This window comes from Benincasa hispida, chromosome 6, assembly GCF_009727055.1.
Source record: "Benincasa hispida cultivar B227 chromosome 6, ASM972705v1, whole genome shotgun sequence".
NCBI classification, from domain to species: domain Eukaryota; kingdom Viridiplantae; phylum Streptophyta; class Magnoliopsida; order Cucurbitales; family Cucurbitaceae; genus Benincasa; species Benincasa hispida.
This window is the reverse complement of record NC_052354.1, coordinates 34,194,676-34,210,703: the sequence shown is the minus strand read 5'-3', so window position 1 is coordinate 34,210,703 and position 16,028 is coordinate 34,194,676. Positions and strand designations below refer to the sequence as shown.

General features: G+C 33.7%; 1 protein-coding gene across 5 annotated transcripts in view; it reads left to right on the top strand.

Annotated features, from left to right (window-relative positions):
• LOC120079616 (calcium-transporting ATPase 10, plasma membrane-type-like) overlaps positions 1 to 15,670 on the top strand; it is a 44,431-nt gene extending 28,761 nt beyond the window's left edge. For 4 of the 5 annotated variants that reach the window (XM_039033864.1, XM_039033865.1, XM_039033862.1 and 1 more), the window contains exons 7-36: positions 317 to 429; positions 524 to 655; positions 1,658 to 1,747; positions 1,881 to 1,950; positions 3,223 to 3,293; positions 4,850 to 4,933; positions 5,018 to 5,095; positions 5,195 to 5,266; positions 6,527 to 6,610; positions 6,694 to 6,776; positions 6,875 to 6,983; positions 7,159 to 7,214; positions 7,597 to 7,639; positions 7,751 to 7,834; positions 8,100 to 8,237; positions 8,446 to 8,511; positions 8,595 to 8,693; positions 9,698 to 9,805; positions 9,955 to 10,125; positions 10,648 to 10,707; positions 11,141 to 11,305; positions 11,461 to 11,577; positions 11,671 to 11,769; positions 12,472 to 12,609; positions 12,690 to 12,790; positions 13,486 to 13,531; positions 13,629 to 13,760; positions 14,500 to 14,607; positions 14,685 to 14,776; positions 15,158 to 15,670. In XM_039033864.1, coding sequence (XP_038889792.1) covers positions 317 to 429; positions 524 to 655; positions 1,658 to 1,747; positions 1,881 to 1,950; positions 3,223 to 3,293; positions 4,850 to 4,933; positions 5,018 to 5,095; positions 5,195 to 5,266; positions 6,527 to 6,610; positions 6,694 to 6,776; positions 6,875 to 6,983; positions 7,159 to 7,214; positions 7,597 to 7,639; positions 7,751 to 7,834; positions 8,100 to 8,237; positions 8,446 to 8,511; positions 8,595 to 8,693; positions 9,698 to 9,805; positions 9,955 to 10,125; positions 10,648 to 10,707; positions 11,141 to 11,305; positions 11,461 to 11,577; positions 11,671 to 11,769; positions 12,472 to 12,609; positions 12,690 to 12,790; positions 13,486 to 13,531; positions 13,629 to 13,760; positions 14,500 to 14,607; positions 14,685 to 14,776; positions 15,158 to 15,260 — 2,912 coding nt within the window. In that variant the 3' untranslated portion in view covers positions 15,261 to 15,670. The remainder of the gene's footprint in view (positions 1 to 316; positions 430 to 523; positions 656 to 1,657; positions 1,748 to 1,880; positions 1,951 to 3,222; positions 3,294 to 4,849; positions 4,934 to 5,017; positions 5,096 to 5,194; positions 5,267 to 6,526; positions 6,611 to 6,693; positions 6,777 to 6,874; positions 6,984 to 7,158; positions 7,215 to 7,596; positions 7,640 to 7,750; positions 7,835 to 8,099; positions 8,238 to 8,445; positions 8,512 to 8,594; positions 8,694 to 9,697; positions 9,806 to 9,954; positions 10,126 to 10,647; positions 10,708 to 11,140; positions 11,306 to 11,460; positions 11,578 to 11,670; positions 11,770 to 12,471; positions 12,610 to 12,689; positions 12,791 to 13,485; positions 13,532 to 13,628; positions 13,761 to 14,499; positions 14,608 to 14,684; positions 14,777 to 15,157) is intronic. The other variant, XM_039033866.1, reaches the window with a different exon arrangement.
• Positions 15,671 to 16,028: the final 358 nt, after the last annotated feature.

Sequence of the window (16,028 nt, the reverse complement as noted above, 5' to 3'; positions counted from 1 at the left end):
TAAAAAAATCAAAATTACTAAGCCTAAATGCAATTTTTTCCCTTCATATTCCCACTCCAATTTTGCTCTCTTTTTTATGTAGTACTTCTATATAATGCCTCTCACAAAAACAAGCCTACGCTCGTTTTCGCCTTAGAAGACTATTGAGCTTTGTTGCCCCTTGATCTGGTCATATGTACTATATTCTTTACTACAGTTTGCAATTGTTTTTGTCCGTTGTCTAATGATGGACTTGTTTTTTATGGCATTTGTGTTGTACTGGTATAAATGGTTACTGTTCTCTGTTTTGCTCTCTGATTGAATGAGGTTTCTTTAGGACCAGGGCCTACAGCACCAGAAGCTACAAATGGTGAATTTTCTGTAGGACCAGAACAACTGGCTGTGTTGGTAAAGGATCGTAATGTTGAAAATCTGGAGCAGTATGGAGGGGTTGGTTCCTATTTTTAGAAAATTTCATTATCCTTTTGATAATTTCCATCATATAAATTTTCTATCTAATGGATGAGTTGAATGATTTCATCAGGTTAAAGGGGTAGCAGATATGTTACAATCAAATTTAGAGAAGGGGATAATTGGTGATGATTCTGATTTATTGAAACGGAGAAACACTTATGGTTCAAACACATATCCCCAGAAACCGGGAAGGAGTTTTTGGGTAATTCTCACACTAGTAGTTATTTTGACATGGTGAACCAGTTAGACATCTATTCTTGTTGTTTTCCTACTCTCGACTCTTCTAATTCCTTAGACAACGGAGGGTTCTGTGATAAGTTACGTTTAAAGGTTTATTATTTATGTGCTTATTTATTTCTTATAAAAGAAATTATGTGATTATCTAGTAAAAATTCATGAAAGAAACAGGTTTTGTGGTATGTTAGCTAACTATTGATAAAGAATTATTGTATAGAGAGAATTACATTTTTTGTTAGGTTGGTCTAAATTGACACCTTGGTCTTTGAACCTTAAACATAACTTGTCGAAGGCTAAAAAAACTAAGGCTGAGTAGTAACGATCTTTTCTTTTTTCACTTTTCTTACTATGGTTTTCACCTATAAATATTTGAATTCTTTGTCAAATTCTAAAAACAAAAAAAAGTTTTTCAAAACTACTTTTCGTAGTTTTCAAAATTTGGATTGGGTCTTTAAAATATTGATAGAAAGTGAATAACAACACAAAAGAACTTAGGGGACGTTTGGGGTGCTGAGTAGAGTAAGTTATTAACTTATTGTAATATGTGGGTTATAATAGTCTCTGATTGGGGTGTAGACCATTTGAGGTTGGATAGAAAATAGTAAACACAGTAATAAAGAGGGGTTTCAAATAGTATTTCAGTACTTAACTGTAGATTATAAATAGTTGTTAGCAACAACATTATATAACAGAACAGAGAAAACAGTAGGTGGAAATAATTTTTGTTATATGATTAATAGACCGTGTTCTCTTAGTAGATTCCTCTTGGCCTCTATCGTAAATATACCGAATGCTTCATCACTTTGTTGAACATGATTTATTATTTATATTATGGATGGTTTGTTAGCTGTTATCTTTGCTATCTGTTTCTCTGTTAGTTGAACAAGCACATATTTGTTTCTTCTGCTTCCAGAGGCAAAATTTAAAAACATCTTAATGAGTGTCTCCTGGTTTTGTTCTCATGTAGAGGTTTCTCTGGGAGGCTTGGCAAGATCTTACATTGATCATATTAATGATAGCTGCTGTTGCTTCGTTGGTACTAGGCATAAAGACTGAGGTGAGATTTCATTTCATTTTTCGTGTCTTAGTAGGATCCCATGTTCACCCTTATTGGGCTTGGTGCACGTTATATTGTTGAAAAGACGTTTTAACTGTGTATTAGTATTTGAAACTTTTGGGTTTCTGAACAGGGAATCAAGGAAGGCTGGTACGATGGTGGAAGCATTGCTTTTGCAGTTATTCTTGTCATTGTTGTAACAGGTGCTATACATCGTTGCTTTTTATTGTTTTCATTTACTTTGTGTCCTGCTTATGGTATTGTGTTTTCTTTCTGATTCAGTTACGTTGTTTTAGTTATTTGAGCAAGGGTTATTCACGGGGTAGTTCAGTGCATTTTAGAGTTGAATCAAAACTAAATTGGCTTTTCGTTTGGAGAAAGAAAGTTGATCCAAGGACCAAAACAATAGGTGGATGACAATCACGTCAACCAAATTGTCAACCAGAAGAACAGTTTGTTGTTTTGGTTTTGGTTGCTTTGATGTGTTAATTAACTCAGTCTGCAATTAGACATCACCTAGCATTTGTGCAGCGCATTTAGAGTCCCAAAACCAACCTTCTCCTGTTGAGGAAATGTTAAATAAAAACCCCTCAAGAAAAAGCTTCTCTCTCTCTCTCTCACTTGCTCGCTCTCCTTCTGGAATGAAGGAGGAAGATGGCATCAGTTGATTGGTTGAGATGGTCGTTCCCATGCCTTTAGGTTCTTCAACAAGAGGAAGAGCCAGAGATTACAAATCTTTGGCAAGATTGTACTTGTTGTCGATCACATTGGCATGTCCAGCGAGTGCATTGAGGATGTGTTGATGCAGAAGATTCAAGATGGTTTCAGTGAAAGGGAGTAAAGAGAAGATGGATTTAAGAGAGAGAGAGGGATAGCAATAAGAGAAAAGGTTGAAATTGCATCAGGGAGAGAATTGAAATTGCCTTGAGAGAGAGAGAGTTGAATTTCAAATGTGGTTGACTACTAGCTTAATATACAATTGGTGTCAGTTCTATTTTAGTTAATTAGATAAAAAAGTGATCCAAACCGATAAATTCAGTTTTTTGCTATCAATATTTAAAAACTAAAGCTTTAACCAACTGAACGGACATTGGTTGTTGCAACAATAGTTTTATTATTGATGGACGGCAGGGCCTAATGCATTTTTTTTATAAGACAGGCTAAGAAAGTAACTACAAATTCTCTGCTGTTATAGCCACAATTTCTCACATTTTGTTTTGCAATAGTCTCAAAACCTGAAATCAGCTTTTTCTTGTAAAAATAGAAAATACATAATTTTTTTAATAATAATTTTCTATTTGTGATTTAATATTTTATTCACTGATAAAAAAATCTGGTGCATATATATAAATTTCCCATAGGATTAAATAACTTTCCAAAAAAAATATTTCATCCACTGATCTGTTTTACAACTGTTTCAATATCTTTTCACTGACAATTATTTTATCTTTTCTATTTTTGCCTTTTTTTCTCAGCTATTAGTGACTATCGACAATCTCTTCAATTTCAGAACTTGAATAAGGAGAAGAGGAACATACAAGTGGAGGTATGTTCAGTGTACTAAACCTTTGAAGTGATCGATGTAGTCATTATCACCACATGCCTTCATTGGTTAATTTTTCTTTGAGGTCCAGAAAATGTCTTCATAACTATTTTGTTAATTTTGGGTTCTTTCTAGTAATTTCCAGCTACCATGTTTCTTGCTTGGGGGCTTCATTTTATTTCATCCAAAGTTTATTTAGGTTCCTTCTGTCTGATCTATTTTGGTTGTCATTGCCTGAATAGTTTGGGAAGTCTTATATTTGTTGAAATTATAGTATCACCAACACATGTTTATTTGGAACTTTTATATACGAAGTTGTGACTATTTTTTAAGACAAGAACAGTATTTTTTTTAAGGACGAGAAAAATATTTTATGAATGTAATGAAATGTATAAAAACTAGTGTCTCCGTGAACTAAAGTGGGTTAAAGAAAAGCCCCTCCAGTTAGTACATTTATTTTTCGAGAATAAGTACAGAACAATTTATCAAGCCTGCCCCAGGTGGTAACTATGAATGTATGAGGTTGAATAAATACATGAGATTTCTTTCTTTTTCTTCTCCATCCAAGTGTTCTAAAGCTTCGAATGATGTTAGGCCAGAGGACTTCCACCACCTCAAATTGAACTTTTTTCACGAGTGTTTATACTTTTAAATAAACCCAAATAAAGATTTTTGCTTTTTAGGATTCTTATCTTTCCAGAACACTATTTATTTTAGGGTGTAGAGGTGAATATTATAGGTTGACATTTTGCAAGAGAGTTGCATACATGGGTTGTTTTGGCTTGAATCTAGAGTTCAGCTATAACCAAACTCAAAGTGAAAAGAAAAAGAAAATAGAGATCTCTGATTAGATGAAGAAATTGATGCTCGGTTGGTTTGGTTCAACTGTTTGCTAACAAAAAGGAATATTTAGGTAAGGTGGATCAGTTTGGTGGGTTGAGGACATTAGACGTGCAGAAAAAAACTCGGTACTAACACCATTCTTTTTCTTCCTCTTCCTTTTGTTCCATAATTACTACTATCACTCGTGCGAAAATTCTTTTTCAAGGTGCTTCCCTTGACTATCACTCGGGCAGTGGTCATGCATCTCAAATGCCTCTCGCTTATGGTGAGCACCTGAGAGTGCCTTGCAGCCAGGGAATGAGGCTAATTATATTTTAGGGTTCACTTATTTTTACTATTATTATTTTTCGAAATCCCTGAGTGTTGGGCTACGGAGGTCAACTTTCACCTATGTAGGTTTTGGTTACAGTATCTTTGGAAGTTTACTATTAACCAGCTTTATTGTTCTCTCGGAGTTCTGGAGTTTCCTTAATTTTTATGGTTACTCAGGATTTGAGACCTCTTCGGCTTTTTATGATTTTATTAATTAACAATTTTGTGGACTTTTTATCACATGATTTTGTATATATTCTCTCAGATCTTAATATTGATATTGTGTCATATCTGTCTAAAAATAGCCATCTTCGCTGTTTATATGACTAACAATCGTACTACTAATACCACTGTAGTTGGATTTATACTTCTATTAAATTAATAATTACTACTGGAATAAATAGGTCATTAGAGGCGGCCGTCGAATTGAGGTCTCAATTTATGACATCGTTGTTGGTGATGTTATACCACTCAATATTGGTGATCAGGTCTGCAGTTCTATTCTTTTCTTTTTGTATTTTATGACACTCACGTTTCGATGATGAACGGTTATGCTGATAGATCTTCGTTAGGTTCCTGCTGATGGCATCTTAATTTCTGGACACTCACTTGCTATTGATGAATCAAGCATGACTGGAGAGAGCAAGATTGTTAGTCTTTGTATATATATGTCTGGCTTATTAAATTAAATGAAATGCTCTCGAGTTCTTTTTCCTTTTTTGTCTGAAGAAAGGTTGCTTCATTTGCAGGTTCAAAAGCATGGTAAGGAACCGTTCCTGATGTCTGGATGCAAAGTAGCTGATGGTAGCGGCACCATGCTGGTAAATGTTAATTTATTTTTGGGGTTTTTCCCCTTCCAGTCCTTCAGGAGTGCAATTAATCCAATGTTGTTTTTAGGTTTTTTTTTGTGTGTTTTGTCTATTCATTGCAGGATGTTCACTTTTTGAAAAAGATGTTGACATATTCGGATTTCAACATAAATGATTAGTTTTGCTCTGTCTTTATCTAAGCCTGGATATTAGATATTAATTTCTTTGTCCTCACTTTAACATTTTCTAGGATTATATGATAATCTATGATTTGAAATTGCAAACTTTGAGGATGTTGGTATATGGACTTCTGGTTGGAAAAAAAAAGTTTATATCATGAACTATATCAATTTTCTTTAGAGTTTGATGAGTAAACGCGAGTTTGAGTAGTTTAAGTAGGAATGATCACTTCTCTCCCTTCTTTTATCCCAATTCAGATATTTTTACTACTTTGAGTTCATGAAATTTTAAGATTCATATTTAGCAAAATTGGCCTGTTATCATTTTTGTTTTCATATTTATAAAATATTTGTTTTAGTCTCTGTACTTGAAAAGAAACAATCATTTTGATACTTCTCACTTAATCCTCACCTCAGCCAATCTATGTGGCTCAAATATATGTCATGTCATATTAACATGTTTAAATTTAAATATGAAATTTGTTTTCATCATGTTAAATATTTATGCACATTTTTTAATAAAAGAACTAACATGTCTCCAATGTATTGTGCTGTGTCTAATGGTTCTTGAAATTGAAACGTGTCAGATGTTGCATGTTGGTGTCTGTGATTCTTAGGTACAAGAATGGCCTTTAAAAGGCTGTTTAACACTTGAAATGATTTTTTTAATGTGGGGTTAGTGCTATGGGAATGTTCCGTGCATGTGGGTTACATTCAGATAAGAGCTCTTGGCTTTCTATCTTGGGAATGAAGGAGATCCTATCCCCTTCTCTAAACTAATGCTTCGCTTGATGACATTTTTGGGCTTTAAGCTTGTCAAGGCTTTGATCCTAATGTTGGTGCTGATGGTATTGATGAAATATGTGTTCTAATTGTGTTTGAATAGGATGTAAGATGATAAATTATTTGTTCATAGTATAAGACGGCAAGGAGTTTCAATGGTAACTTGGCAAATAGTTAAGTCACAAATAGCAATTATCTGACAGTAGCTTAGCTAAAATAACAAAGATGAAAGGTAGTGGAAAATCATAGTAAACCACGGTAAATTCTTGAAGCCCAAAGCATAAAACTTCTCTACATTATATTATTTCAGGTTACGAGTGTTGGGGTCAATACTGAATGGGGTTTGCTTATGGCAAGTATTTCTGAAGACAATGGCGAGGAAACTCCTTTGCAGGTCCGTTCCTTTTTTTTTTTTTTTTTGGTTATTAATGGTATATCTTCTCTTCTTCCTATTTTACAGTTAATGAATTTTAATAGGTGCGTTTGAATGGTGTGGCAACTTTAATTGGTATTGTTGGACTCACAGTAGCTTTTGCTGTCTTGATTGTGCTCCTCACAAGGTAAATGAGAGGCTGGCTAACTATGTCTGTCCTTTTCTATTGATAGGATATGCTTGTTTAACTTCATTTTTTATAAAATGTCCTTTTCTATTGAGCAGGTATTTCACTGGTCACACCAAAAATCCAGATGGAAGCCGTCAGTTTATTGCAGGCCAGACAAAAGTTGGTCGTGCCGTTGATGGGGCCATCAAAATTGTCACTATTGCGGTATGTATATAAAATGTTTTGAGGATTGATTGATGGATGATGATGATATGATTACACACCTTAAAATGTAAAAGCATGTGTAAGATTTATATGATGGACGGATGATGTGCATGTCTGCTTGGATGTGTATTTACGGCTTGTATAATACATTTTGCTTTTAATGTTTGTCATGTAGGTGACCATTGTTGTGGTTGCTGTGCCAGAAGGTCTTCCGCTAGCTGTAACCTTAACGTAAGTGTACTTTATTTACCATCAAGATTTTGCATACTTTTGTTTATGGAAAGCATGTTCCATTGTTCTTTTTATACCCCATATTATTTTTTTCAAAACTTTTATACCACATTTAATTTCTATATTGTCAACAAATCTCCAATCTTGGGTGTCTTATTAGTTGCTTTTGTTTTTTTGTGGTTTTCCTGCTGGTACTGTTAGACTTTCTATTTGTAATTTGTTTGTAAACTAGTTCAATGCAATGTAAATGAGAACTTTATAAATGTATTGAATGTACTCTTAGTTTATGTTTATATTTTTTTGACATTTTATCTAACATCAGCCTTTATGTTTATATATTTTTTTGACATTTTATCTTACAATATTTTGACTATTCTTGCAGTCTTGCTTACTCAATGAGAAAGATGATGGCAGACAAGGCATTGGTATGTTCAGTGGTTTATTCCATGGTTATACTTGGGCGAACTTTTGTGATAAATAGATAGTGCAGATTAATTATTCATATGTTTACATACTTTGATGTGGCTTATTGTAAGGTGCGGAGGCTATCAGCATGTGAGACGATGGGGTCTGCTACAACTATTTGTAGTGATAAGACTGGAACCTTGACTATAAATCAGGTAAGTTACACTTTATTCTGGTGATTACTTGGTCCATTGTCTCTCAAATTTGATCTTCATAAGTCTCCTTTGTACGATGTTAAATTGACTGTGATTTTAAAACACACTAATAATTTTTCCACTTCCTTTGTAACTCCTTGGCATCTGAAAAATGATGAAACAGAAAAATACTTAATGAGTCTTTTGGATGGGAATGTTCTTTCTTTTGCTGTGATTACCGTGGTTGGCTTTTCAGGTCTATTAACCTTGTTGGTCAATTTTGTAGATGACCATTGTTGAGGCTTATGCTGGTGGGAAGAAGATTGATCCGCCAGAGAAGAAGTCAGAGTTGTCTCCTATGTTACACTCTCTGCTTGTTGAAGGCATTGCTCTAAACTCAAATGGCAGTGTATATGTGCCTGAGGTATGCGTAAAAGAATCAGTGATTATTTTGTCCTCGTAAATTAATCAGATATTTGCTGATAGATCTATTGAAATTTCCAGAGCCTTGAGTCTTTTGGGGTAAATATTGTACCAAGTAGATTCAAATTTACAGCCCATTTTTTGTCATCGTCAAATATGTATAATTTGTCTTTCAACCTATTAACCCTAGTGTGTCTTGTAATTTTCAGAGTGGTGGAGAGGTGGAGGTTACAGGATCACCTACAGAGAAGGCTATTCTTAATTGGGGTATCAAGGTACTTTTCTATTGAGTTCATCCTTTCTTTCCTACAGAATTTATTTGTAGTAAACAGTATTCATAATGATCATGTCGCTACAGCTGGGAATGAACTTTGAAGCACTTAGATCAGAATCTGCAATTCTTCATGTTTTCCCCTTCAGCTCAGATAAAAAACGTGGTGGTGTTGCAGGTCAACGGGTAATTAGCTATCCTATGTCATCTGAAATTCACTGTCTTTAGCTCCTTATCTGTTTCTGTTTTCTTTGTAACTTGAAATTGTTTCTTTGAATAAAATATTAAGAAATGTCTGTAGTGGGTAGTCGTAACCTCAATTCTGTATGCTTCTTTTGAGATACGAGAACATACCTCCCTCATTGGGCTCTATAAACCATTTTCGTGACTTGATAGTGTGGAGACGTAAAAATGTGGATAGCTTTTGACTTTTGGGATCAAGTTTGATTCTCTATTTTGAGATCCATATCAAAACAATTTTGTTGTTATCTCTGGCACTTTACATGTCAATTGTAGCGTCTTCCCGTTTCTTTCTTTCCTTTCTTGTATATATCTTGATTTCAATTAGAGGAGAGGAAATATCTATATCCTAGTTAAAATTTCCAAAAGGAAATTGTTTCTTTGAGTTTTTTTTTTTTTTTTTTTTTTTTTTTTTTTTTTATTGTTCTTGTTCTTATTTGAAGAATTTTATGAGGTGTACATGTCTTAATTTGATTGTTCATGTCTCTGGATTCTGTCAAAGAAAACTAATGTTTGGCGTGACAAAGTGAGATTCCTTTTTTTCATCCAATTCCTTGTTGCATTATGGTCAATGTGATATTTTAAATCAATTGTTTACATCTCCCTTTATATGTGGTAAAGTGGTACTTGTAAGTAAAATTATATGATGGAAAGAAGGGGTGGGAAAATTATCATCCCAATTATTGATCAAAGAATGAGTAATTATTTTTTATCTTCTTAAATACAAGAAGATATTTTTTGGTTTTGAAGTAGTATGTTGTGTAACGTGCACCTCTTGTCATAATTCTCTGTCTAGTATTAGTCGTTTTTTTTCTTTTTTCTTTTCCAAAAAGAACAATCATCCAAGGTGATGTTTTTCATTTGTTGTATAGTGCTGTTGCCCTTTGATTCTTGATGAAATATTAGATATTTGGACTAATGTTACATAAATATACTCTACGGTTTTACAGGATAATCAAGTCCATGTACACTGGAAAGGTGCTGCTGAGATAGTATTATCGTCGTGCACACAGTATTTGGATGAACATGATCAATCTGTTCAATTAGATGAAGATAAGGTCTGATGTCTTTGTGCTTTTAGAACAAATGGTTTTGTGAAACGTTAGCACAAAAGTATTATTTCAAGACTTCTCATTAAAAAATAACAAAAAAGATCTTTCTGATTTTTATTAGCAATTTACGCTGTGCTATTTGTTAATTTTTGCAGATGAAGTATTTTAAAAGAGCTATTGAAGATATGGCTTCACGTAGTTTACGTTGCGTTGCAATTGCATATAGATCTGTAGAACCTGAGAATGTTCCTGATGGCGAAGAACAATTGAGTAAGTGGGCTCTACCAGAAGAGGACCTTGTTTTGTTGGCTATAGTTGGTTTAAAGGTAGGTCTTTGTTCTTTAACTTGACACTTCATTTTCAATTATAAGATAGAAAGTTCTGCAGATTGAAGCCATGCATAAAGTTCTGGATTTGCCTTTACTGGCTCTTTCATTTAGGTTAAGATTTTCTTATACATTCTGTTAGTTTCTGGCAAAATTTTATGATGGCTGAATATTGCAGCTTTTTTTTTTTTCTCTTTTTTTAATTAAATAAAAAATCTTGGCAGTCTTCCTTATTTTATCAATACTCCATTTATCTGTCTTTATTCATGGCTATTCAGTTATCAGTAGATCAGCATCTTGCTGCTTTTGTTACTTGGTTATGTTCTTGCCTCAATTGAAACACTTGTAAATGAGAATGTGCAAGATTGTTTGGGTTTTCCCTGAACTTCTAATTGTCTTGGATGGGCTTGTACTGCTTTAAGCTTGAAATGCTTATTAGTCTCTTTTCAGTCTAGAAATTGGGCTTACATTTAATTTCTCATGCATGTTTTTATTATCTTACTCATGCTCTCTGGACTCTAGGACCCCTGTCGACCAGGAGTAAAAGATGCAGTACAACTTTGCCAAAAGGCTGGTGTTAAGGTACTCTTTTCTGGCAACTATTTTGTTTTCATTATTTAGTATTATGAATTATCAATATGTTTCAAAACATTAATGTTAATTTTTCTCTCCTCCAAACTGGCAGTGACATCAGTGATCAGTCTTATGAACCCAGCATCTTTATTATTATTATTTATTATATTTTGCATATATGCCATACATGCTTTTGTAAGATGTAACTTCTACTCTTTTGGTTATTCGTTATTCTTATTGGTTGTTGGTTGTTCCCCGTTTTGCTTTTTATTTTATCATACATCACCTGTGTCTTTGTCTCCTTCAAATGTTCTCGTTGTTTCTTTATTAGTCTAGGATGCTCCATATATATACATACGTTAAACTTCCTATACAGGTTGCACGAGAGCATTTTAAGTTGGATGTGGGCCATTGTACTCACTAAATTATTTTTCATGCATAGGTGCGCATGGTCACTGGTGATAATGTCCAAACTGCTAGAGCTATAGCATTGGAATGTGGAATACTTGGTTCAGATTCAGATGCTACTGAACCAAATCTTATTGAAGGAAGAGTATTCCGCGCCCTATCTGATGCCCAAAGAGAAGAAGTTGCTGAGAAAATATCAGTACGTATTTTGGATATTATTGAACCCCCTCTCCTGCTTCTCTAAACACACACACACACACAAAACGAAAAACAAAAAAGCAATTTGAAGAGTGTGCTTGTTTTTATAAAGAGTAATAATTGAGATTGACTTGAAACTTTTCTGATTCTTCTAAGGTGATGGGTCGATCCTCTCCCAATGATAAGCTTCTCCTTGTGCAAGCGTTGAGAAAGAAAGGACATGTAGTTGCTGTTACTGGAGATGGTACAAATGATGCTCCTGCATTGCATGAGGTCCTGCTACTATCTAGACATTTTTCAATCTTATTATGTAAGAGTGTCATTTTGTTCATCATTTTAAATGCTACTACTCTTACGGGAGTGTAGGCAGATATTGGTCTTGCAATGGGCATTCAGGGGACAGAAGTTGCCAAAGAAAGCTCAGATATTATAATCTTAGATGACAACTTCGCTTCTGTTGTGAAGGTCAGTCTTTTCATCGTAGTGTTTTTATTTGTTTATTTTTATTAGAATAATACCAGCAGAGATGTGCCTCATTGGTATAAACTTATATAGCCTCTGATACATGGTCCATGGATATTTTACACTGACTTGTGACATTTGAATCCATCTTTTTGGCTGTACGCTGTACTACTATGTTTATTTTGAGCTTGTTTTAATGGCAATGGTATCTTTTAACAGTAGTTGAATTTCTTCACAAGGAACTTAGAAGTTCGGTTGTCTTTTTGATGTTTGCTTTAACAAATTGTCAAATGCTTGAGATAATTTATAAATGTTTGTACTCCCAAAGTTTGTATATTGTTTTATCTTTCATATTGCGACTCAATATTGTGACAACTATCCAAATTTGTATACTATGTTTTGATCCTTATAACTATCCAGAATATATGAAACTTGGTGTGCTGTCCAGTGTGTTCACTCATCATTGTATTTTCCCAACTTGAACTTAATGCATAATGAAAATTCAGCTGAATAAATGTCACATTTAATGATTTTAATGATGAAAAATAAATTATCGAAGATGTAAAAGCTTTATTTCTAAAGCATTTTTCTTGAGCTTAACAATTGGTGTTGAGTGAGATGATGGATATGCAATCATTTATATTCTTTATACATTTCTATGATATCGTTATATGGAGCCTTTTATTCATTGTCGGCTGGATGCAGGTTGTAAGGTGGGGCCGATCAGTATATGCAAATATTCAGAAATTCATTCAGTTTCAGCTTACTGTTAATGTTGCAGCACTCATTATCAATGTCGTGGCAGCAGTATCCTCTGGTGATGTCCCCCTAAATGCTGTGCAGGTTTGTGCACTTTCTCTGTTGGCTGCCTTTGAGTATCTTCATAATATCGTTTTGATTGACATCTGTCTACATTTCCACAGCTTTTGTGGGTTAATCTTATCATGGACACTCTCGGAGCATTAGCTTTGGCTACTGAACCGCCAACCGATCACCTCATGGACAGATCGCCAGTTGGTAGAAGGTATACTTGCCTTGTATTCTACACAGATATTTGCAGAATGACAAAAGTTTGATTTTTTTTTTTGGAGGCCTAATTTTGAATCTTTTTTTTGTTTATGAGAAACCACAGTTATTAAGGACAATATATGCAAATTCAAACTTGCTATTCAAACTTGCAACTTGGGCGCAGTAGGCATAAATAATGTTCCTGGTGTAGCCTAAGGAATTAAGCAAGTTTTCCCAGAATTAAATCAAAATCTTTATCATGAGGCAGCTCTCTAATAGAAAATTAGAAAAAAATAGGGGAAAGGTACTAGAAATTAAGATACAAAAAGGACATTAAAAAGGAATTAACCAAGTTTCTTATGAATGTACCCAGTCTTATTACATCAGGTTCCATGTCAACTCACATATATATCTTGGCATGACTTTTCCATTTCCTACAGCCGGTTATCGTGTATTGTATATATGTATATCCCTTTTCATGGTGGTATCTTGCATTTTGGACCTTTTTGTTATCACTTATCTCACTTCACCGAAGCAATTCTCCCGAGTAAACTGCTTCCTCTTTTCTCACGGCTATATATTTCTTTAAAAAATTGTTTGGAACTGGTGACATATTTTATGGAGCTGTGTGCGTGTGCATGTGTGCTTTGTTGTCTTCTCTGTATTAGATAAGCAAAATATGGTCGTTTACCAATCTGTTGTATCTCTCAGAGAACCTCTTATAACAAATATCATGTGGAGGAACCTGCTGATACAGGTAATTCCTCGTGGCTTGATTTCTCTGTTTTTCAAAATTTGTATTTTTCAAGGCTCTAGCACTCGAGGAAATTCCTTACTCCATTGTGTATCTTCAGGCATTTTATCAAGTCACTGTGTTGCTTGTCCTCAATTTCCGTGGTCGGAATTTGCTTCATTTGAATCACTCTAACTTCGAAGCTATCAAAGTGAAGAATACGTTGATTTTTAATGCATTTGTACTTTGTCAAGTAAGCCCTCTGCTCAAGTAATAATTAGGCAGAATTTTATGTGCTGATTTTTTTTTTCATTATTTTCTTTACACATTTCGGGATCAATCAAAGATAGTTTGGGGCTTGTCTTGTACTCCAAACTTAAACCTCTTCGATAAGTGATCTTATTTAATTAAGTTCAGTGATTTAGGCTTAGTTTGGGATTGTCATTGTTGGCCACTGTGCTTTTAGAAAAATCAGCGGTGAGAAGTAAAATAGTATTCGGTGAAGTTCAATTTTTAATTAGAAAAATATTAGTTATGATGTTTAGTAAATTAATATTAAATGTGTAATTTAGTTATATGAACAAATGTGGATTATCATTTCAATTATTTTTCATATTCGATAATTTATAATTTATTAATATAATTATTTGGAAGTGTATATGATTTGATTTGCAACTAATTTTGTTTAATCTAAATTTTTTATAGAAGATTTTTTTTTAAATAATTGTTATAAGAAATTGAACTAATTAAAATTTGGAATGGTGAGAAAATAAATTAATGGAATGATAAATTTGAAAGGGGTGATATGAAATTTTTAGGAAAGTTAAAATCTTCCATTGAATAGCTTTAGCACGATGGAATAAATTTAAAAGTGATTTTGGGTAGATTAATTAATTCTTTGTCAAACAGTGGTTAAGATTCTCATATAATTGTTTTTTATCGTTGCAAAAGTAATCTCAAACGGGGCCTTATATTTGCTCCCTTGAATGTAGATATTCAATGAGTTCAATGCCCGGAAACCTGACGAGAAGAATATATTCAAAGGAGTCACTAAAAATTACCTCTTCATCGGGATCATTGCAATTACTGTCATCCTTCAGGTGAGACCAGTCGAGGCTTAGCTATTACATTTCGAGATTAGTAAGTTCTTCAAGTTAATTTATTTTCTTCTGCTTAGGTGATAATAATCGAATTTCTTGGGAAATTCACATCCACGGTCAGGCTAAACTGGAAATATTGGATTATTTCCTTAATCATTGGCATTATCAGGTATGCTTATATTTAAATCTGTTATGGATACCTTTAGGACATGTTTGGAATGACTAGAGAAAAAAGTGATTTTTCATAAAAATGATTTTTATTTAAATTCTTTTGGTAAAAGTCGTTAAAAATATACATTGAAAGTGTTTTAAAAGTTATTTAGTAGTTGTTAACACTTCAGTTGTTTCTGAAATGACTTATTTTTAAAACACGTGAAAAGTTATATCAGACACACCTTCGATAAAAAAAACCCTAGCATCGAACATTGACAAAACCCAAAATTCTTTTGTTCTCTCCTTTAGTTTTCATTGCATTTCATCTCACAATATACTCATGAACTTCTTTTATTTTGTGGCTTTCTGGCTAAACCATGCCTTTCTTTTGTCTCAGTTGGCCTCTAGCTCTCCTTGGGAAATTCATACCTGTTCCTGAAACTCCCTTCCATGTGTTCATTATCAGAATGTTCCGTAAACGACAACCCGGGGGAGCTTAACTGTAAATGTCACTGGATGTGCACAGCAGCTTTATCTTTGCTTTTTCAGATTGTAGGATGGCAGTTTTTAGGACCCTGAGCAACACTCTCCTTGACGCTGAGATGGAATATTGTGGGAATTGTTTTTTTTTGTGCTTCTAAAGCGCAATCGTTCCGAGGGATATCGTTCTTTGGTAAGTCGTCGGCTTTTCTAACTTGCTAACCCAATACGAGAATGGTGGCTAAAGAAAACCGTCCTGTTAAATATAACTATCATGGTATTTTACAAGTTTAAATTTCAGTTCCTGTTTATCAATATGTTAACAACTTTTGTGATTTGGGGTTTGCTTGCTTATGGTATGTTGATGTGAAACGCAGAACAAATACTATAATTATACGCCATAAATTCGATTCAATTCTTTGGTTTTTTATTTCAAGCTTTTCATTTGTTTGTCATCATTCTTACCTCTGGGAGAACAAAAATAATAATAAAGATAGCTTCTGGGGAGCTTGCCATTTCTTCAACATGATTAAGTTTCGAGTTATTTTTCTAAGAATTTTTTCTAAGAAATGATTAAGTGTGGATATGTAATAAAAAAATTCAGGGTTAAAAGTGCGAATCTTTGACACGTTTGGTCATTTGAGAAATATTTGGGGAGAGAACTATCTTAAAATTAATAACCACCTCTTTCTTGTTAGTAAATATTTTATACTTTCTAATTTTCTAATTAACTATAGTCAATATTATTTCAAGACTTCTATTTGTTATATATTATTTATTACTTGTTA